This window comes from Doryrhamphus excisus, chromosome 20 (assembly GCF_030265055.1).
Source record: "Doryrhamphus excisus isolate RoL2022-K1 chromosome 20, RoL_Dexc_1.0, whole genome shotgun sequence".
NCBI classification, from domain to species: domain Eukaryota; kingdom Metazoa; phylum Chordata; class Actinopteri; order Syngnathiformes; family Syngnathidae; genus Doryrhamphus; species Doryrhamphus excisus.
In genome coordinates this window covers 15,808,634-15,833,264 of record NC_080485.1, presented here as the reverse complement: position 1 = coordinate 15,833,264, position 24,631 = coordinate 15,808,634, and the positions used below count along the sequence as shown (strand labels likewise).

Genomic DNA, 24,631 nt, shown 5'->3' with positions numbered 1-24,631 from the left:
TTCCATATCGCAATTGATACAATATCCGATGCAAAGATGATGCAAAAAGGATGTCCGAAACCTACCACACACATGAGTGATAGAATAATAAATGCAGCATGGTCAAGCGTACACCAGCATGACGAAGAGGCACCGTTTTCTTACCTGATCGAGCGGCACTGTAGTGAGGCATGCGGCTCTCCCCTGTCTAATGGTGCGTCCCCCCCCCACCCCCCGATGCAGCCCACTACATCTGCCCGGCCTACCGCGCTCCCTCCCCGGCGTGCACTGGCGTCATGCTTCCCCTCGCTGGTCGTCTTGCACGGAGCGTCTTTTTTTGGAGCGATCATCCACAACTAAACGGTTTAGTACCCCCCACAAAAAAAAAGAGGGGGGGGGGGGGGGGGTTCAAGTCTGCTCCAGTGACCTAGGAATTTTAAAAGTTTGGGTAAAAAATAAACAACAGCATGAAGAAACTTGCATTTAATGCCAAACGAGATTCTTACTATTTGATTGTATAGTTGGCATTATTATTATTATTATTATTATTATTATTATTATTATTATTATTATTATTATTATTATTATTATTAGTAGTAGTAGTAGTAGTAGTAGTAGTAGTAGTAGTAGTATTAGTATTAGTATTATTATTATTATTATTATTATTATATAAATAACAAAAGTGCACGTTTATTCTATAATTCATTAACATTAAAACACAACAAAAAAATACATGCATAATAATTCACTTCCATTCAATTTTATTTCTATAACATATTTAAAACCAAAGTGCTTTACAAAAGTCAAATCAAGTTTAAAATAGTGCATAAGTAGTCTAAATAAATGCAATTTTATACACCATAAAATACTATAACAATAGTACATTGGCAAAATAACATCAGTACATGAAATATATATACACAAGGAATAACAGCAACCAAATAAATGGTGTAAAATTGTGTGTAACTTGATCCAAAATAAATAAATACATACATAAAATAACTGTATAAGATACTCAAACTGCTCAGGTGCCTCAAAGATGCTGAGAGGAAACTTTCTGTGTGTGTGTGTGTGTGTGTGTGTGTGAAGGGGGGTGGGGAGAAACACAAAATAGTGCCAAGGAAGAAGATAAACCCCAGTAACTGGAACATTAACAGATGAGTAACCAGTAAAAAATGCAATATTCCAGTGTCCACAGGAACGGCGGAGCGTGCAAAAGCCATATAATCCAACATTAAAAGATTATAGCTTCTCTATCGGCGATTTAACAAACATTTCGTCTTCAAAGATTCTTTATAATGCTTGAAGTTCAGGAGCGGCAATAAGGCCGCCACTGGACCAGGAGATCTGTGATGGATAATGGCGGCAAACGGAAAGCCAAATATTCTTCCTTTTCTTCAAAATAGAAAATAAAAAGCGGATGGTGTGATGCTCGGATCTTTATGGCACGTGAATATTATTATTCATTATTATTCATTGGAGCAATTCAAGTGGAGCTTGTGAGGATGTGGACTTTGTATATTTGCAGTTGAAAAAGCTCCAACAAAAGTAATTACACAGTTTTTTTTTTTTTTTTAGAAAATACTTCTTAAAGGAAGAATATTGTTTTTTAGAAATAGGCTTTAAATGACCCCAATATGCTGGTCGCTATTCCTGTTGCTATATTTAGCATAATGGTCTACTTGGGCTATTTTTAATATTGCCTACTCATTTTAATGCTTTCTAAAAAAAAATAAATCCCCAAAAGATTCCAGAAGACTCGCAGAGGCCGCTAATAGTTTGGTAAATCCCAACACCCCAACACTCTGGGGGTCTGCAGGAGCATCCAAACTGGGAGGACCCCAAACGGAGGGGCTTAAACGGTCTTGTGTGGGCGGCCTGTAATGGAAGCTAAGCTCTTCTCTGAGGCCGACTGGGCTTTTTACGGCTTTGGACCAGCGTCTGCAGTGCAAAGGGAGGCAGAGGAGTGATTTTAGCGTCGCACGAAAGGCAACGGAGGGGAGGTTAGTGATGCTGAAGTCCATTAGGCTGCTGTGTTGCTGTTTGCCATGTCCCAGCCTGGGGGGGCTGAGCAGGGGGTTTGTGTGTCGGGCGGCCAGGCTAATGTCGGCCAACCTGCAAACCGTTTTCTTCCTGTCATCTCTCACCTGTCCTTGCCTGAACTTTGCCTAAGCCCCCGTACCTGTGGTGTCTTGCCCTGCCCCCCCCCCCCCCCCTCTCCCTCATCTATCACCGTTACAAATCATATTTGAGTCTTAATGCTGCAGGAGAACATGGTGTTCAATACGGAGAAGGAATAGACGGGGCGAGATACATTATGCCCCTTTTCCAGTGGAAGGTACCCAGAGGCGTAGAACCAAATTTTCAGTCCCCCATACGCTTTGTGAAGGGACCCCAAACCTGCTGGCCACCATTTAACTTTTGGTCTGACCTAACTTTTCCTTGAATAACAATTGACTGACTTTTAGTTTGTTTCCCTCTCCTGGTTCTCCTTTCTCTTCAGGCAGCCTGATTCAGTTTTTGCAAGGGACATGATGTACGGTTAGGGTTGGGGATGGGGGGTAGCGGTTATGTTTTAGGGGGGTGGGGTTAGATGTTAGAGGGTTAGGGTTAGCAGTAAGCCTTAGGGTGTTAGGGTCAGGGTTTTAGGTGGTTAGGGGTTGGGGTTTAGCGGTTCATGTTTTAGGGGTTAGGGTGTTAGGGTCATGGTTTTAGGTGGTTGGGGTTAGAATTACTGTTGGGGGTTAGATGTTTATGTTTTAGGGTGTTAGGGTCAGGGTTTTAGGTTGTTAGGGTTGGGGGTTAGCAGTTAGTGTTTTAGGGGGTTAGGGTGTTAGGGTCAGGGTTTTAGGTGGTTAGGGTTGGGGGTTAGCGGTTCATGTTTTAGGGGTTAGGGTGTTAGGGTCATGGTTTTAGGTGGTTAGGGTTGGGGGTTAGCGGTTCATGTTTCAGGGGTTAGGGTGTTAGGGTCATGGTTTTAGGTAGTTAGGGTTAGAATTACGGTTGGGGGTTAGCTGTTCATGTTTTAGGGTGTTAGGGTCAGGGTTTTAGGTGGTTAGGGTTGGGGGTTAGCTGTTCATGTTTCAGGGGTTAGGGTGTTAGGGTCATGGTTTTAGGTAGTTGGGGTTAGAATTACGGTTGGGGGTTAGCTGTTCATGTTTTAGGGTGTTAGGGTCAGGGTTTTAGGTGGTTAGGGTTGGGGGTTAGCTGTTCATGTTTTTGAAGGTTGGGTCTGGGTTTTAGATGGTTAGGGTCAGAAGGTTGGGGGTTAGCTGTTATTGTTTTAGAAGGTTGGGTCTGGGTTTTAGGTGGTTAGGGTTGGGGGTTAGCTGTTCATATTTCAGGGTGTTAGGGTCAGGGTTTTAGGTGGTTATGGTTAGAATTAGGGTTGGGGGTTAACTGTTATTGTTTTAGAAGGTTGGGTCTGGGTTTTAGGTGGTTAGGGTTGGGGGTTAGCAGTTAGTGTTTCAGGGGGTTAAGGGTGTTTTCGGGTTTTAGGTGGTTAGGGTTGGGGGTTAGCAGTTAGTGTTTCAGGGGGTTAGGGTGTTTTCGGGTTTTAGGTGGTTAGGGTTAGAATACGGGTTGGGGGTTAGCTGTTCATGTTTTAGAAGGTTAGGGTGTTAGGGTCAGGGCTTTAGGTGGTTAGGGATGGGGGTTAGCTGTAAGTGATTTAGGGGATTAGGACACCCCCCTTGGGGGTCCAAAACACTGCAGGTTTTCTCCCCAACCAGTTTCTCCAGCAGGTGATTTCATTGATCTCCTTCCCTGATCATTAAAATCATTTCCTTTAGTGACCAGGTGGAAAGTCCAGCCTGCCCCTGCCCCGGCCCCCCAGGGGTGCGTGCCCCACTATTTGAAAGTTCTCCTTCCATGCTCCCCACTCAGCTGGTCACATGATGCGCCCAAACACACATGCTAATGCTAGCCGCTGTGTTTTTCTGTACAATACGCCACAATGTCTCCTCTTATCCTGGCCTGCCTTCTCCTCCATTTTGTTTCTCCGACGCCTTGGTGTCGGAAACGCATCATCATCATCATCATCATCATCAACGCTTGCCATCTTTTCATGTTTAAAGCCAGCACGGCTTTAATTACCAAATGATGACAGTGTCATATGGCACCACGACGGCACACACCTTTCTTTGCAAAACGCCACACAAGTCAACACGTGACAAGCTAGCTTCAGGCAGGGGGGGTGAGGGAGGGGGGGCACAGTAAAACATCTGTAATTCGTAATTTGCAACTCCTCGATGGCTGCTCATGGATTAAAGATTCAAATGTATTGTCTTGACAGATGGGAGCGAGAGGGTAAGAGGAGAGGGGAAGGGGACGCTCATCCACGCACGTCCCGTTTCCATTTGCGTACTTTGGCTCATCATGGCGGAGGAGACACAAAAATGGGACGTCTTTCCGACCTGTGGGCAACCACGCCGCCATGTAGAGACGTTAGACGTGTTTTATTTGGACACAAGTTGACCTCTTTGTGTAGTAGCTTCTCAAGTAGTGGGGCGGGGACCCCCTGGGGGGGGCAGCAAGAGGCTTTCATGCAGACCTACCAACATGTACACATTTATAGTACTCAACATGCAACTCTTGAATATGCGCGTCTACTCCCCATTTGAATACATGAATCCAAAAATCCGCAAAATAAATAAGGAAGAAGAACCGGGATATAACGTTCCCACTTTTGAACAGATTTAGTAGAGATACTCAATAGTTTTAGGCCACCATTAAATGTACACAAGTACACACAATCTATACTGTAAAAAAGGCTGCTCAAGCTCTGCAACCATTCTGTCCAGTGGACAGTCATCAATGTTATAATAATCATTATCATATAATTAATTAGCCTATTATTATTACTATCATCATTATTCTTCTTAGTACAGTAAACCTCGGATATATCGGATTCAATTGTTCCCACTGGTTTTGTCCGATATAAGTGAAATCCGTTATATGCGTATACCGGAAAATGTCCGTTTTTACGCATATATCGGATTTATATCCGGTATATGCGTAAATGGGATTTTATCCGTTATAAAAAGGCACTTCCTTGACTATGTTTCCAATGTACCTGGACGCGCAGGCAACGCTGCAAACGCTGCAAATGACGTCGTATAGCGGCCTGTCACGATTCGGCGAATCGGAGCGCCACGATGCGGCCATCCGATATATGCCAGGGAAATTTCATGGAAATGCATTGGAACGGGACTGGAGATTTTGTCCGAAATAGGCGAAATTTGTTATAAAAAATCCGATATATGCAATGAATTTTTATTGGAAATGCATTACAGAAAAATCGGTTCTTTTTTATCTGTCATTTGTGAGCGAATTTCCGATATATCCGAGTCCGATATATCCGAGGTTTACTGTAGTAATAGTAAGTAGTAGTAATTAGCCTGCTTATTGGCTTGCTTATTAGTCTTTTGCCCTATTATATGAAATTTGTCAGAATTTTTTTTTGTAAAAAAAAAAAAAAATCCCCCCCCCCAAAAAAAATCAATTATAAAAATTTTTTTTTTAGGGGGGGACATTTTAGGGGGTCCACTATGAATACATATCACTTTCGCTAGCATTTCAAACCGGGGTGGGGGGCATAATAAAGAAGTACTACCTTAGTAAATAAAGTAACTTAGCCTGTCAGCTTGGAAACGATGTTCCTTATTTTTCTCAAGCTGCTGCGCCTCCCCTGAAAGTCTGTCTTCAAACAGTCTGAGAGGTCGGGCAGAGGAGGAGACGTTGCCTCAAATTTCGTGTTTGGTCTGTGTGGTCCGCATTAAGAAGGCGGTGCGTGTGCACACGCACGTGCACGTACGCAGCAGGGCGGCCAGTGGAGTGAAGCGGACCACCTGAGAGTTGTTTTTGGGCATTAGCGTGTTGTCCCCCCTCTCTCGGCGTGACACATGACACCGGCCATTCCGAAGGGGAGGTGCCTTGCTCGCCGGCTCTGCAAGCTGCATGAAAGGGAAAGAAGGCTGAGACGCCCCCCGTTGAATTAAAGCCTCTCTTCAATAAAACATCAGAGTCTTTGAGTAACACACGCTTGAGATGGCCCGGTAATTGACTTTTGGACTTTTAGGATTTACATGAACCCTCCAAAAGCAGCTTACCTGTGCAGCGATGCCCCTTGAGTCCGCATTTATTCCTCCCGCTGATGTGTGGATTTCCATAAACTCATGCACCATTTTTACTCCCCCCCACCCACCTCCTGCTGCATCTCAGATAAATGCAAAACTACCCACTGGAGATAATTTGGGGGGGATTTATTTGGCGCCTTCCAATGTATTTATCTTGAATAAGAAATCTCTGCAAATAAATCTTAATCCATTTGGCAATGTTTTAGTCCCGGCGCCTGCAGATTTGACTCAATAAATGCCTTTTTATTGTATTAGCATATGCGGATTTCTACATTTTTTTAATCTAGTTGAACTGATGCTGTACTTACAGTAAACTCAATTTAACGCTTTCCACATTATTTTTCCCATTATTCCCTTTTTTTTGATAATGGGAAAAGGCCTTTTTGGATCGTCTTTAACCAAGTTTAAACAAGGAAGTCACAATGCGTCGGTTTAAAGATGATAAGCTTATAACGGATAGGTGCTGGAAATTGGATGTCAGGAGGACCTTAGCATGGTGCTCTCTGCTGGATGATTGAAGTTTTATCAGGAACAAGCTAGAAACTACTCTAGACGTGAAATTTTATTTAAAAAAAACAAAAAAATTTAAGCTAGTCACCGGCTTGGTCACACACTGCTGTGGGACGCTATTCCACTCCACAACTTGGTTGTTCATTGTTGTTCTTTCATGTTGTGGAGCTCCATCTCCATCCCCCATCGGAGGCAATCCCATTTCTCCAGAGTTTGTTCCATCCTGGGACGGTCACCTCCACAGGGTGGTGCTAGTCAGAGAACGTAGTAGTACAAAGACCCCAAGCCAACCTTTGGATCAGCTTATGGTTTATTCCTGAGTGACCAGCATCACAGCATCGCCACGTTGGAATCCCACAGCGGTGTGGGACTAGCCTAAGGGGGCCGAGCCAGGCTGTTGTGGCTGTGGAGGATTCCTTGAAGCTGTCAGATCTTATTCATGGTTTTTTTGGGTACAAAGCAGACACCATGTCCAGTATGTATGAACGTGATTAAAAAAGGGAAATGATATAAGTGTCAACATTGTTGAAACACCCATTTTTTATTAATTTTATTTTTTTATTCATTTGTCAGTATTTGATAAGAAAGGTACAGTACTTAGTCGATATCCTTATCCGATATCCAGCCTGGACTGGTCACCAGCCAATCGCATTTTATTGGATTTTTATCCATAATTTCAAAAATTTCTAGGTATTTCTAGATGTTTTAGATTTGATATGCATTTTTAAATTCATTCATTCATTCATTTTCTACCACTTTTTCCTCATGAGGGTTGCGGGGGTTGCTGGAGCCTATCCCAGCTGTCTTGGGACACGAGGCGGGGTACAGCCTGGACTGGTTACCAGCCAATCACATTTTATTGGATTTTTATCTATAATTTCTATAATTTCTAGGTGTTTTAGATGTGATATGCATTTTTTAAATTCATATATTAAATTTTTCAAAAAACTAGAAACTCAACATATGAACTTCATTCATTCATTCATTCATTCATTCATTTTCTACCGCTTATCCTCACAAGGGTTGCGGGGGATGCTGGAGCCTATCCCAGCTGTCTTGGGGCACGAGGCGGGGTACAGCCTGGACTGGTTACCAGCTAATCGCATTTTATTGGATTTTAATCTATAATTTCTATAATTTCTAGGTATTTCTAGGTGTTTTAGATTTGATATGCATTTTTTAAATTCATATATTTAATTTTTCAAAATACTAGAAACTCAACATATGAGCTTAATATCTAAATATATGCACACACAAAAATGAAAAAAAGGGCAAAAAAAGATGTAAAAAGTAGAAATATGATACTAATAACACAGAGCTGACCTGCTGGCTTTTTAAAACATATTTACTGTATTTATCAATTTTTACATATTGAAAAAGGCTTTTTTGGTCTTTGGTTTTCGCTACTGAAAAACGTTAAATGCAGGAAGTAAACACGCCTGACAGAATGAAATGAGCTCAGCTTCTTCCTTCTCCTTTTCGGACATGTTTGGTAAATGTAAACATGTGGACACTCTTCCTTACTGTAAGTGACTTGGACACCATTACCAAGTCCAAGTCCCATTTTTTAGTCCCCCCCCCAGCATGCCATGTTACTGTTTGTCCTCGGATGCAGCCGTTTGGAGCCATGCCCCCCCCCCCCCCCCCCCGTCCCGCTTTGCACACAATAAACTCTTTAACAAGATGAGGAAAGTAACAGCGAAGGAAGATCTATGGGAGGGGCAGAGAAGCTTGGCAGATTTAATTAATTACTGCATATTAAAATGTTTGTTTACAGGAGTGAGCAGCTACAAGAGGGTCCGATGTTAATTAATTTAAGGCGTACTTCCCGCCAGCTTCGGCGATGTGTCACAAGCGGCGCAGCCTAACTCCCTTTGGCAGCGACGCGGCGTCTCATTGGATATCCATCAATTGCTGCGAGGTGTGTGCGGAAACAAAGATGCGGCGCGCTGAAATTAGAGCCAACGTTAACATGATCGCGCGTTAAGATTCCTCATTAGCGCCAAGCGGGAGGAAAAGGCGAGGAAGTTGCGGAATGCGGGGCAGGCGCCGCCGCGGAGGCCCGATGTGTGAGGCCGATCCGTCCAAAGTGTTTGTGGACAGATTGGACGCCAAGCGGGCCAAACACGTGCTCCTCTTCCCCGCCGTCTCGGGAGGTTCCTCTGCACAGACAATGATGTATCTAACTCCTCTTCAAGGTCAGCTGGAGCCACTCCACAACATCACCTGCAATCAATAGTGTGGGTAAAGTAGGCCCAACTGAACACGTGTAAGGGCAGACACGCCGCTGAGGGGAGGGGGGGGCAGGCCTACATGGCCCATTGGCTTGCTAAAACCAAACCAAAGCCAGGTTGCACACCCTGACACACTGGTGCCATGGGGGGGGGGCAACCTAGTGCGAACGGAGGAAGGAAAAGCATAACCTGAAAATGAATCAACTGCTGCCTTTTGGTGTTTGTTGTTGTTGTTTGACCTCGTGGCTCGTCTGCTGCTAGAGATCATTACTAGACTTGATTACTAGATGATTACTAGACTAGATTACCAGATGATGACTAGACTAGATTACTAGATGATTACTAGACTAGATTACTAGATGATTACTAGACTAGATTACTAGATGATTACTAGACTAGATTACTAGATGATTACTAGACTAGATTACCAGATGATTACTAGACTAGATTACTAGATGATTACTAGACTAGATTACTAGATGATTACTAGACTAGATTACTAGATGATATATAGACTAGATTACCAGATGATGACTAGACTAGATTACTAGATGATTACTACACTAGATTACTAGATGATTACTAGACTAGATTACCAGATGATGACTAGACTAGATTACCAGAGGATGACTAGACTAGATTACCAGATGATTACTAGACTAGATAACTAGATGATACATATATAGACTAGATTACCAGATGATTACTAGATCTAGATTACTAGATGATAAATAGACTAGATTACCAGATGATTACTAGGCTACTAGATGATTACTAAACTCAATTACCAGATGATTACAAGACTAGATTACCAAATGATTACTAGACTAGGTTACCAGATGATTACTAGACTAGACTACCAGATGATTACTAAACTAGATTACCAGTTGATTACTACACTAGATTACCAGATGATTACGAGACTAGATTACCAAATGATTACTAGACTAGGTTACCAGATGATTACTAGACTAGACTACCAGATGATTACTAAACTAGATTACCAGTTGATTACTACACTAGATTACCAGATGATTACGAGACTAGATTACCAAATGATTACTAGACTAGGTTACCAGATGATTACTAGGCTAGACTACCAGATGATTACTGAACTAGATTGCCAGTTGATTACTACACTAGATTACCAGATGATTACTAGACTAGATTACCATGATTACTAGACTAGATTACCATGATTACTAGTCTAGGTTACCAGATGATTACTAGACTAAACTACCAGATGATTACTAAACTAGATTACCAGTTGATTACTACACTAGATTACCATATGATTACGAGACTAGATTACCAGATAATTACTAGACTAGACTAGACTACTAGATGATTACTAGACTAGATTACCAAATGATTACTAGATGATTACTAGACTAGATTACTAGACTAGACTACCAGATGATTACTGGACTAGATTACCAGATGATTACTAGACTAGATTACTAGATGATTACTAGACTACATTACCAGATGATTACTAGATGATTACTAGACTAGATTACCAGTTGATTACTAGACTAAATTACTCGATTATTACTAGACTAAATTACTCGATTATTACTAGACTAGATTACCAGATGAATGCCAGACTAGATTACTAGACTAGATTACCAGATGATTACTAGACTAGATTACTCAATGATTACTAGACTAGATTACCAGATGATTACTCGACTAGATTACCAGATGATTACTAGACTAGATTACTAGATGATTACTAGACTAGATTACCAGATGATTACTAGACTAGATTACCAGATGATTACTAGACTAGATTACTAGATGATTACTAGACTTGTTTACCAGATGATTACTAGACTAGATTACCAGATGATTTCTAGATGATTACTAGACTAGATTACCAGATGAGTATTAGACTAGATTACACAATGATTACTCGACTAGATTACTCGATGATTACTAGACTAGATTACCAGATGATTACTAGACTTGTTTACCAGATGATTACTAGACTAGATTACTAGATGATTACTAGACTTGTTTACCAGATGATTACTAGACTAGATTACTAAAAGATTACTTCGGACGCACAATTCAACATACCCGAAAAGGAGCAGATCGTATATGATCGGAGCCGTTGCATAACAGACATGTTTGCCCACCAAGAGTAAATTGTTCCTGGTGGCGTCGTCGTCGTCTCACCTGCGACTCTCGCTGATGCACGGCAGCGCGTGTTGTGTGTACACTCGTAGCGTAAGCGGTATTTGAAGAATAGGCAAAGCCACGTGAGCGTCGCTCGTGCTCGCAAACAAATGAAGGCCCGCGGCCTCAAAGTGAGATTGATATCTCCTTCGCAACTTCATTGGGGGCCATTGTGAATATGAAGAAGGGTTCCTGACTCCCGGGGGAGCCTCCTCTTTTCCACCTCCGCTCAATAGAATAGCTAGTGTGCATCTTTTGGTGTGTGCGTGTGTGTGTGTGTGTGTGTGTGTGTGTGTGTGTGCGTGCATCAATATTCACTCATTCATCGTCCGTCCTGGCAGATGAAATGTGGACAAGCCCAACGCAATGGATGAGCCTCAAATCCACTTTGTCGCATGAAAGAGGATGTCTGGGGCTTCAGTCTGGAATTAAAATGGAACAATACTCCATTTTTTTTTTTTTTTTTGGGTCTCCCGGATTGGAAGGCAGAGCCGTATATTTTACTTAGCGACTGAAAACTTTTCAATTTGTGTCAGCGGAACCCAGCCATTAAATACGTCAAGGATGGATATGCCCAAGCCGGGTTCGCTCAAAGAAAGAAAGGAAGTCGGGAGCGATTGAAAATCATTATTTGCTTCACAAAAGAGGGAATGCTTGAATTAAAAGGTTGTGTGTGGAAAATAACACCGTGAACTACAAAATATAATCCAATGGAGCTCGAGTGGCACTTTGTTGCGGGCCGACACCGAACAATCCTCATTTGCATCAGCACTTCAAAATGGAAGTAAGGAATATGACCGTGTAATGGGCTCCTTTTTCGGAATTCCCACGTAAATTGAATAATTCTCTTCATTCCCACGTACATCACTTTTCCACCAAGTTTGGTTAAAGTTGGTCAAGCAGCTAAAAAACCGTCCAACGTAACGTAATCTGACATCCAGTACCAAGAAACGAAACATGGGTTAGGATTGGTCATGTCCTCCACGGGCCTGGATCACCCCATGGCGACTGCGACAGAGCCGGTACTGATCGGACTCAGTGACCCGGTCCGGCACGGGTCACAAGCTAAGCAAAAGTTTACGACACCGAGGCAATGAGCCTTATGAACACGTGTGTTCAAAATCCGTCATATCCGCGCAGATCAATACGATATCCTAATGTGTATTTAATCAAGTGCGCCGCCCGCCGATTCGCTTTGCGTTTTGCATCTCGGATGCACAGAACTCCGGGGCAGCGTCGGGTCAGCGATTGCTTCTGTCTTTGAACATCTTCTCAACCTGTCAAGAAATATTTCCACTTAATGGTTATTGATTTTCCCGGGGATTCTATTTATATTTGCGGACATGTGTGCTAGTTCTCACCTCCGTGTCATCGAGAACATGTACAAATGGCGCTGATCCCCTTTCGGCCCCCCCAGCAGTCCCAGTCTCCCCAAGCCACTTCATAATGATCTCCCCCTGAAAGGTAAATCAATTATATAACAACCACAAAAGAAGTGTTTTGTCATAAAATGGTAATTAGTTTGGGTCCTGACCTCCCTCTTGGCACCTCGACTCCCCCAGCTGAGGACCGGGGCAGGTCCGCCGCCCGCGCTTAACGACACGCGGGCGTCGCACGCTGGCTGAGCATTGTGGGGTCTTTGTCTTCATTCGGTGGGGGGGGGGGGATGAAGTTCTCGCGGCTGCGTTTATCAATCATGGAGGGGCTCCAGCTGTTCCGCGGTCTTCGGTCTGTCTTCAACAGCCGGCCTTGCAAATTGTCTGAAAGCGGGAAAAGCGCGCACACACACGCCGACATCGCCTCGTCGTGCCGCTATTGTTCCCGTCTGGTGACTGATGTTTTTGCACGGCCTTCTCCCAGACGCCGGCCCCGCCGCCGTCTACTCGCCGCAATTACAGCGCAGATTAGCAGCAACGCCGCCATCATCGCCTTGCGTGCCTTGGAGGAATCGCCGCATGCTGCACTCCGGAATGAGCGTCACGTCCAATTACGGCTTAATGAATGACGGAAAGGCGCGCGCCTCACACACTCTGTGAACTGAAGGCTCTCGTACCGTACGGATTCATTGAAAGTAGCCCCTTTTACGCAGACATCCTGCAAAACACAGGCATTTTCCCAACGCAGTTACGGCTTTCATACTACTTGGAAGGTGGAAAATTGCCAGGTTGACTCTTGACTGTATGAACATTCAGAGGCAATGGCGTTTAAGCAGAGCAGTGACACTGGCGGCGTGAAAGGGGCTACAGCTTCAGCTCAGAAAATCGTCAGGTCACCCTTTTATACAGAACATCTACATGGGAAAAAGCCGGCGCAGTGAAAGAACCGGTCTCTAAAGATCATCTCGTAGTCATTCCATCTTTATGATAAGACAAAAAATCCAGAGAAATCACTTTTCCTTCCCCTTATGTATCGGTGCAGTTTACACAGAACACAACTTTTACAGGCATTGTGAAAGATAGCACATACATACATGCCATCCCTCCTCTGTTACGGCTCCGATACCACCTCTCATTGCTAGGTTATTCCCTCCATTCTGTCTCCATATTGTTTATGTAAGAAAGTAGGACAGAAAGTAGGCGGGAAAAAGCCGGGTTGTCGTTGAATCGTCATTGCATGTTGGTGCCATTCATACAGAACAGTATCCCGGACATCACAGTCGCCGCAAAAGCTGTTAAACAGGTGCCGTCCCTCCTCTGTTGCGCCATTCTGTGTCGTTGGTCCTATTATACACAACATAGAAAAAAGGGTGGAAAAATGCCGGGTCGACTTTTTCCATGTCTGTGCGACGTGGCATTTATGAAAGGGGCTAAACAGGCGCCATCTGATTCCATACCACAAAAGTGCGAAAATCTCAAAGTCATCTTTATTGTTTTTCCATTCCACGTCGCCCGAGTTCGATTCCACGGAACAGCAACACAAGCAAAGGTGGAAAAAAAGGTTGTCCTTTTTAAAGATCACAGAGGGGAAAAAAAATCGTTGTATGTTTTTAGCGCCAACGATCTCCGCGGGCTTCACTGAAGTGAAAAGTTTAATGTGTCAGACGTACGGATAGATGGACATCGGAATTAGCGCTTCTCCAAGGTCAAGCGCTGATAGGATTGTTACTCTCGTGCGCCGACCGCGTCAACGTCGCCTGCACTCTCGCTTTTTCATCATATTCTCGGCATCAAGAACACAGCCAGAGAATGAAGTGACGTGAGAGAGAGACAGCAAAGGGATGTGTGGGGGGGGGCAGGCAAACGCAAGGGATACAAATTGATCGTTTGGTGGCCAGATCAGTCATAGTCATACGGCCGGGATGGATGACGGTCTGTGACGGCCAGTGCAGGTTCACGCAGACAGAGAGCCTGAAAACAAGAGAAATTGGTCGGGGGGGGGCGGCCCGGGGAGTGGAATCAATGTGTGTGTGTGTGTGTGGGGGGGGCACGTCGGCACTCTGGCGTTTTTGTTGGCTGTCTTAAACTTTGAGAGGTCTTGGATGTGACAGTTGAATTCTCCTCTGAAATGCCAATGTGTTGTTTGCGTCTTCTTTTTAGTTGGGAACCAAATCCTCACCCTGTCGCCTCCTCCGAGCTCCATTTGTTTTACTAGTATGAATACGAATTAGGTCTGCAGTCAAAATCTCCAAAAATTTCCGCCTGGGCTGTTGTACAATACCTACTCAACAAACTCGTCTTTTGCTTTATACCAGAGGTAGGGAACCTATGGCTCGGGAGCCAGGTAGCTCTTGATGACTGTATCTGGCTCTCAAGCGTTTCTTACCACAATAAAAATGTATTTTTGCTAACATTTTAAAGTAAACATCACGGAAATGACTGTTATTATTTGAATAATCTTCAAAATCAACAACTTTCTTATGCATTTTAATCCGTCCATTTATTTTCTACTGCAATACGGCCGACCATATCTATCTTTCCTGATGATATTTTCCAGGTCAAACACCAAAACTCGATTATTACTGGGTAATGCGGTAGTGTACCTCGGTCATTGAGATGTCAACATGTAAATATAAACTTTCCTCCTTTAGTCAAATAGTCACCTAGCTAAAGCTGCAGAACCAAGCCTTCTGACGAAGATGGCCAAAAGAATGAAATACGTGTACGGAGTATGGTGCAAAACCATGCAGCAGCAGAAGTTGCATTAATGGCAACAAGTATTAGATTTATTATTAGACACTGCGCTGCTCACAAAAGTGTGCTGGCCACACCCCATTGGCGTGGGGTAGTGTGCCTGGTCTACGTAATTAGAGCCCATTATATCTAAAACTGTTGGTCTTACATAAAAATGCACACATTTTATTGCATTCAATGTTTAAAAAAATGTATATGGCTCTCACAGATACACATTTTAAAATATCTGGCCTTCATGGCTCTCGTAGCCAAAAAAGGTTCCCGACCCCTGCTTTATACAGTAAACCTCGGATATATCGGATTCAATTGTTCCCACTGGTTTTGTCCGATATAAGCGAAATCCGTTATATGCGTATACCGGAAAATGTCTGTTTTTACGCATATATCGGATTTATATCCGGTATATGCGTAAATGGGATTTTATCCGTTATAAAAAGGCACTTCCTTGACTATGTTTCCAATGTACCTGGACGCGCAGGCAACGCTGCAAATGACGTCGTATAGCGGCCTGTCACGATTCGGCGAATCGGAGCGCCACGATGCGGCCATCCGATATATGCCAGGGAAATTTAATGGAAATGCATTGGAACGGGACTGGAGATTTTGTCCGAAATAGGCGAAATCCGTTATAAAAAATCCGATATATGCAATGAATTTTTATTGGAAATGCATTACAGAAAAATCGGTTCTTTTTTATCTGTCCGTTGTGAGCGAATTTCCGATATATCCGAGTCCGATATATCCGAGGTTTACTGTATATCACTATATTGACGGTTACTATGGTACCCATTCTGTCATTGGATGCTCATATGGCACTGGAGTTTTATTAAGGGACGATTGTCTATCTCCGGGCCGGAATCACAAATCAAGTCCCACGCCAGCTAATGGGAGCGTTTTTTTCGAATTGTCACATGGCTCGGGTGATGACTTCCCCGCCTCTTTGAACGATGATGCAAGCGCGCTCCGCTAATGACTCATATGACAACTCCCGGGGTTTCTCCTAACTATCCTGGCAAATGTCAGCAGTCGAGCCCTCATTCCTTTTGATGACCTATTAAATATTATGAGGACCCCCTCCTGTGTTCACTGTAGTCTGGCTCATATCAAGATGGTGTTTAATGCCCATGAGACAAACAACAGGCAGATTAAAGCCATTACACTCTGCTGCACTCCCACATTCACCCTCCGCAAAGTGGAGTCGGGATGACTTGTTTAATAGCTTTGCGGCGTAAAAAGCCGTTTCTGGGGTGTAAAAGCTGCGACTCCGTCTCACATGTCACTTTATTGACACACAGCCACGCAGTATACACGTCGATGAAGGAGCTCCTCCTGGAAGACAAATTGTATCCTCCGTGGAATGGCAGACATTCCGGTAGATGGTCATTTACCTAGGGAGCTAATCACAGTAAAAATAACTCCTCATTTCCAAGAATAATGGGATGGAGATGGTAAATGATCTTTTTTAAATCCCCTTCTCCGCTGATGACGGTGCTCCTCAAGGAAAATATTCATAAAACGTAATTGAAGTCATCACTGGGTAGGGTTATTAAAGTGTTTGAATGCTTCTCGTTTAGCACGCTGTAAATTTCAATTCAAGTCTGCCGCCGTTCAGACATATTTTTTTCACCCTATAGGGCACAAGAAAAACAGGGGGGGCAGGGGGGGGGTCCTGGGACAAAAACAGAAGACATTTTTCACCCAGAAATATCGACAAACAACTTCTAAGTCTGAAAGCCCTGGCCAGGCGATGAATGAACTTCCTGTGTTTTTATGATATTAGTGCATAAATACAGACAAATAGTATATAGATATGATATAGTATATAGTATAATAGTATAATAATACCTATATAATAGTATATCGGTATCCCCCCCCCATTCCAAAAAACATGCTAAGTTAATTAGCCACTCCAAATCCAATGTCCATAGGTATGAATGTGAGTGTGAATGGTTGTTTGTCTATATGTGCCCTGTGATTGGCTGGCCACCAGTCCAGGGTGGACCCCGCCTCTCGCCCGAAGACAGCTGGGATAGGCTCCAGCATGCCCGCGACTCTCGTGAGGATAAGCGGTAGAAAATGAATGAATGAATGAACAAACATTACATAATCTTGTACTTTTTTGTTTGCCCAAATGTCACATTTTTCAAAATTAAATATTATGTTTACATGCTTTTTTTTTTTTAAACAAATCCATCTTTCTTTTTTTAATATTGCTTATAAATCTTATTTTTTTCCCAAATCTTACTTAAAAAATATTTTTTTTGTCAGTTTTATTTGACAAAATCTGCCAACAGCTTCATTTTTTTTTTTTTTACAAAAATCGTGCAAATTATATATATAAAAAAACAAATCTTTGGTTGTTCACTTTTTCGTTTTTCTCCAAATTTCACATTTCACAATATAAATATAAATATAAATATAAATATAAATATAAATATAAATATAAATATAAATATAAATATAAATATAAATATAAATATAAATATAAATATAAATATAAATATAAAATCTTATTTTCCCCAAATCTTCCAAAATCTTACTTTGTTTTATTTTACAAAATCTATCAACAGCTTCCTTTTTTTTATATAAAATATCAACAAATAACAAACAACCCATTCAATGCATAATACATATACTTATAGTCCAGAAAATACGGTAATATACAGTATATATAGCAATAAGCAATAACATATCCATCCAACTATCAGCAAAGTGCAAGTGCAGGTGGGACACCTACGTACTGTATATACTGTATATACTGTATATACTGTATATACTGTATATACTGTATATACTGTATATACTGTATATACTGCATATGCTGCATATACTGTATATACTGTATATACTGTATATACTGTATATATGTATACCCTGCTCCCCATGTATGAGCCAAAGACGTATGGGGGGGTGTAGTACACTTCCTGAAGGTCAGGGGCCAAATGTATTTATCTCCCTGAAAGTTACAATGAAATTTTACCGAGTACTTTGCTCCGATGTGGAAGTGAGATCAGCAGCCATAAATTTGCCTCCGCCGTTTGCTTGCGAGCGAGGAGGACATTTATTATGACGCCGCCTTCAAGGACACGCGCCGTCGTATTTGTACGATGTCTTCCGCGCCCTGATATCCGTTTCATTGTGTCATATAACGCAAATGAGGAAATTAAGAATAAAAGTGCTCGGTGCAGACAAGGTCTGGGCTTTCTTCACTCGGTGGTGGGGGGGGGGGGGGGGTACTGTAAATGTCACATGATATTTGTGATGCCCTTGTATCGCTTTTATGGCGCTGTTGGCGTTGCTTGATGTTGTCCTGCCTTCGCACGGCAACATGTGTTTGGGAAACAAACATCGGGCTGGCGGTCACGATACGGAATTATTCTGGTTTTGATATCAACAAATAATCTTTGCAAGCGAGGAAGGGAAAAACTATGATACTATATAAGTATAACTATAGTAGTACACACTACACAGTACAAGAAAGCGCTCTGTTCTTTTTAAAAATCTACTGCAAAAATGCAAATCAAAGATCCTCTGTCTGACAAGAGCGCTCTGCTGTTTTTAAGTACAGACTACCAAACAGTCATCAAAGATCCTCTATTTGCTGTTTTTTTGAAGCCCACTAAAAAATCCAGTTAAAGGTTCATGGTACGAAGTTCAGATGTTTATTTTTCTTTCTCCAACGTGCTGATATTTGCTCCTTCTGGCCACATTTTCATCGTTTCTTTCATAAATAATGCTCTGGACGCTCGTGTTTACATTCTGACATCCATCATTCCCAAAGAAAGGAGCTCCTGACTGCTCACTCGTCCCTCTCCGCTCACAGCAGACACGGAATGAACCCGTGCTCTTCATTGATTGGCCATTGAAAGGCCTGGTGCAGCCTTGGGACTATGCTAATGGCGTGGGGCCCGCACCCTTCTTTCACTTCTCCCCAGGGCCCCGGCGCCTATTCCTCAGTGAGCTGTGGAGAGGAGTTCATTAATGGTCAATTACTAATATCTAATGAGGCTCATTGTGTCACGGCGAAGCGGGCATCTGCTTCTCTCGTGGCGGCGGCAGCAGTCGGGGTCGCGGGCTCGCAGGAACATGTGAGGAACAGGCGTGCGATTATTCAAATGCGTGTCCTGTGGATTTAATGCGGATGATGTGGAGAGGAACGCTGCTGGGCGTTTTAGTTCAAGCGGTTCCGCAATTTGGAAACAGTCCAGACGTTTTTTTGGTCTGTTTAAATAAAAAAAAATATTATTATTAATTTTATAAAAATTAATAATTTAAATTAAATTTTTATAAAATTATTATTAATTATAAATTATTAATAGGAATTAAAAAATAATAATTTGGTTTCCGTGTTTCCTTTTTTTTCTTGTAATATTCTGACTTTATTGATGTGATATTTTGACTTTATTATTATAATATTTCAACTTTAACATAATTTTCCAAAAACTTTATTCATTGTTTTGTTTTTGTTTTTCCATTCACGTTATGACTTTAATTTCTTAATGTTTCATCTTTACCGGTCGTTTTCCTTATTATTCCACTCCTGGTGTAAGCCTTCCAGTTCAACATAGAGCCCGCCATGACTTTGGCCTCTTTATGCAAGGCTGTGGAAAGCCCCCCCGACCCCCCCCCCCCCCCCCCCCCCATCTGAAGATGAGGTGACTGCCAGGTTGATATTTGTGGATAATAAAAGAAATAAATCAGACAACGGGGTTGAGTATTTCATCTGTTATCCATATCCCTTATGGGAAAATGATTCGGAAATGTAAAAACAGCAATTTCCCTGCTGGGAAAGTTCCCGAGCGCGGCGGTTGTTTTGGTATTCCGAAGACAAAGTGCATCTTTACCAGCCAATCCTCGACGGTATCAATCTAACAGGCAGCTTGTACATTACATCCGCTTCTGCATTTATTTTCCCTCCTTTGCACATTCCCGGTTTTCATCCCGGGCTGTCGCTCATCCACGCCTCTTTCTCGCTTCTCCTCTTCACCCTCTGGAGGGCAGCAGTCAGGATGACATTGTAATGACCTTCACTTGCGCTGATAGATCCCGAGAGCGCCTCAGAGGATGACATGAATGAAAATGGTGACCGTGTACGGCGGGAACTGGCGCCACTGGGTCAACTTTGCCTGAACGGGAGCAGGAATACTGTCCCATATTGGCCTGCTGGTGATGTCAACCAAGTACAGTGAAGTACTCATGTTGATGCGTTCAGGGTCCGATGTGTTTGAAAAGGGGCAGAGAGAAGCAGAGCTCAAGTATTTAGTCCTAACCCTTCCACTATGATCGTGGACCTACACTGTAAAAAAAATCCAAGTTGACTCAACTTAAAAAAATTTGATTAAAAATTTTTTGATGAAATCTAGCTAATTATTTTGGGTAATTTCAACTCACAACAAAGTTTCTCCAAATTAAAAGTTCACATGACTTATTGCTTTTTTGGGGGGGAATTTTCTTTATTAGGTTAAATAAACAAATCTTTTTGTTGTATCAATAATAGAACTCAAGTCATCTCAACTCACTTTTGATTTTCTCTTTTTGAAGATGGTACCCATTATGTCATTGGATGGCATTATTAAAAAAACCCAAAACAAAACAAAAAAAAAAACCTTAAACTGTATTATGGAAAGCAGGAAGTGAACAAATGTAACAGTTATTGATTGTAAAAGTACCAGATGGAGGGGTAGGATTTAATAAGCTTTGCTTCTTCCTACTCCTTTTGGACATGTGGAACTGTGAACTGATTATGGGATGCATTCAATTGTAATCTGATGCATGTTCAAAGGAAATTAAACCATTACCATTACCATTACCATTACCATTTAGTCTAACTAATTAGCTCAAGTAAATTCATTCATTCATTCATTTTCTACCGCTTTTCCTCACGAGGGTCGCGGGGGGTGCTGGAGCCTATCCCAGCTGTCTTCGGGCGTAAGGCGGGGTACACCCTGGACTGGTCGCCAGCCAATCACAGGGCACATATAGACAAACAACCATTCACACTCACATTCATACCTATGGACAATTTGGAGTGGCTAATTAACCTAGCATGTTTTTGGAATGTGGGAGGAAACCGGAGTACCCGGAGAAAACCCACGCATGCACGGGGAGAACATGCAAACTCCACACAGAGATGCCCGAGGGTGGGATTGAACCCTGGTCTCCGAGCTGTGAGGTCTGTGCGCTAACCCCTAGACCACCGTGCCGCCCTCAAGTAAATTCAACTCAAAATTAAATTGAAAATGAGTTGATATGACTTGATTTACATTGTTGATACATCCAAAATATTTGGTTATTTGACCTAAAAAAATGAAATTCCCACAACAAATCAATAAGTCACGTGAACTTGGTCACTTGGTCAACTTTTAAGTCGGAGAAACTTAGTTGTGTGTTGAAATGATCTGAAATAATTTGCTAGATTTAATCAAATTTTGCCCTGTGATTGGCTGGCCACCAGTCCAGGGTGTACCCCGCCTCTTGCCCGAAGACAGCTGGGATAGGCTCCAGCACCCCCTGCGACCCTTGTGAAGATAAGCGGTAGAAAATGAATGAATGAATAATCCAAATTTTAAGGCAGCGAGGTTACAATTTTTTTAAGTTGAGTCAATTTGGAATTTTTTATAGAATGTATCCGCTTCTTAAACGCAGTAGTCGGGGGTTGAAATCCAGGAGTACCTGGATGTTGTAGGGATGACACGGGGGGGTCGGTCGATCAACAGTATGAGTATGGACTTACACTAAAACGCACCGTAGGGACAACTCATCCTTGTGTCCCACAGTGCCCCCGTCCCATCTGTCAGTCAGACCCTTTAACGCAGGAGGGTTGAGGGGGGGGGGGGGGGGGGGGACTGAGGGGGGGTGGCAGCAGCTGAAAGCAGGGCAATTGGGATCAGTCTGTCCCCCTCCACCGCCATTATCACTTTTTGGCCTGACAACACATCTACTTTTCACTTTTGCTGCGGTAATAGAGGGGGGGGGGGGGGGGGGGGGGGGGGGGGTTGAGAGGCTGAGGGGGCTCTTCAGCGAGGCGGCAGCAGGAGCAGGAGATGACGGACATGAAAATGAGCTTCTTGGTGCGCCTTTTCACCGAAGAAAATGTGGTGTCACATCTTGTCAGGGCTTGGCGTGCTGCCGAGGAGATACAGAGGAGATACAGAGGAGATACAGAGGAGATACAGAGGAGATACAGAGGAGATACAGAGGAGCTCAGGTCGCCATCCTTTGTGTGCTCGGCGGCATCGAGGACGGCATCGAGGACGTTAAAACCAAAACTTAACCAAACTGTAAATAATAATAAATAACTGGACAATAATCTTTTAGGTCACATTCTTGACTGGCCTGCATGGATGGGGCCGCCATTTCTAAGTCTGAAAGCCCTGGGCAGGCGATGAATCAACTTCCTGTCTTTCTATAATATTAATGCATAAATACAGACAAATAGTATATAGATATGAATTTTATACCAAATATTTTTCTCAAAATTTTCAACATTTTTACTAAATCTTGAATTTTTCCAAAATGTAATTTTTTTTGTTGCCAAATCTTACATTTGCATCTGGGTTGGGTTTTTTCCGGGTGTCCCCCCCCCCCCCCATTCAAAAAACATGCTAGGTTAATTGGCAACTCCAAATTGTCCATAGGTATGAATGTGAGTGTGAATGGTTGTTTGTCTATATGTGCCCTGTGATTAGCTGGCCACCAGTCCAGGGTGTACCCCGCACTCTCACCCGAAGACAGCTGGGATAGGCTCCAGCACCTGACTGATTTAATTTTAAAATCTTTCAAAAATTACAGAATCTTGTACTTTTTTGTTTGACCATATGTCACATTTTTCAAAATAAAATATTATGTTTACATGTTTTTTTAAACAAATCCATCTTTTTTAATATTGCTTTTTAAATAAAATCTTATTTTTTCACATATCTTACAAAATCTTACTTAAAAAAATATTTTTTTTAAATCAGTTTTATTCTACAAAATCTTCCAACAGTTTCATGTTTTTGACAAAAATCTTGGAAATTATATATATATATAAAAGAATACAAATATTTTACAAAAATTTTACCAAATAATTTTTTTTTCATTTTCATAATTTCAATTTCATAAAATAAACATTTTTAGAATATATTTCATTTTGATGCATTTATTTTGAAAGACCAAGCTCTAGTGATGAACAGAACACAAACCTACACATCCATAAACTTATGCTACTTTTTAGGGCAATATTGTCCAAAATATAATCATTTTTTAGGTACACTAACGTCCCTTCCAACTGTCTAGCTGATACATCCACGTCATATATGATAATATACTGTATACAATCATATATAATATATGATAATATACTCCATATGACGCCCATATGGGGGTAAAAACCCCTCAAGACCAGTTGAGGGTTTTACAGGGGAGGAGCCACTCTTCAGATTTCTGATGTCCGTGGGCCAGCACAACCGTGATGTAATGTTTGATCCCGCCTGCCCCGGCGCAGCGCCGCACACGACACCCTGGGGTGCGACAAATATCAGCATTGTAATTTCACGCCTGTGATTATTATCGCGAGCTCCATCTCTGACTGAGAATCCTCCACCCATCCTCTTTAGTCCTCCCAGCTGAGATACCGTTTAACAGCCTCCTCTCCCCTGGACCCCCCCCCCCCCCCCCCATCACCCCCCCACCCCACACACACAGCATCAAAGTAGGCGCACACAAACAGCAAATATTTTAATGTCTGTTCTCCATGGGCCCGTTTTAGGCTTTCTCATTTCTTCCCGGCCCATCTTCTGTTAATTCTCCACCATCTGGCCCAGCATCTGCTGGAGGAGCCAGAAGAAGCCGGGGCGGCAAAAACTCCTTTTTTTTCTTGATGCTCATCTCCTGCATCCCTCACTTGCACTTTCTCCCCCCCCCCTCTCTGTCTCTCGCCCGTTTAGTCCAATTCCAGTAGCAGCATCCTCTTCCGTCTTTGTCTGGCCCTCGACTCCACCCCCTTCTTGCAACTGGCTCTGGTTTAGCATAATCTTTAAAAACCTTCACCCCCCCCCCCCCCCCCCAGTGTCCCCCCCCTGCACACACCCAACACACACACACACACACACACACACACCACACACAGCGCCAATTCACCACAGAAGTTGTCTGACACCACTTTAGAACTGGATCAGGTCCCTCTAGGTCAATGGTGGGCAAACTACGGCCCGGGGGCCACATGCGGCCACCAATTGTATAAATCCGGCCCGCCAATTACTTTTCGGAGTATTTCAACTTTTAACATGATGTCTTATTCCAGGGGTGGGCAAACTTTTTGACTCGCGGGCCGCATTGACTTAACAAAATTGACGGGGAGGGAGGGGGGGGGGGCATACTATATATTCTACACGTAACAGTCCACCTGGAATTATTGTATCTGTAAAAATGTAGTGCAATCAGCTATATGTACTTGTACCATGGTGTACCAAGGTTGTAC

General features: G+C 42.7%; 1 protein-coding gene across 1 annotated transcript in view; it reads right to left on the bottom strand.

Moving 5' to 3' along the window:
- pax2a (paired box 2a) overlaps positions 1-6,164 on the bottom strand; it is a 46,966-nt gene extending 40,802 nt beyond the window's left edge. The window contains exons 1-2 of the mRNA XM_058059274.1: positions 6,090-6,164; positions 5,785-5,933 (exon numbers count right to left, since the gene is read on the bottom strand). Coding sequence (XP_057915257.1) covers positions 5,785-5,933; positions 6,090-6,164 — 224 coding nt within the window. The remainder of the gene's footprint in view (positions 1-5,784; positions 5,934-6,089) is intronic.
- Positions 6,165-24,631: the final 18,467 nt, after the last annotated feature.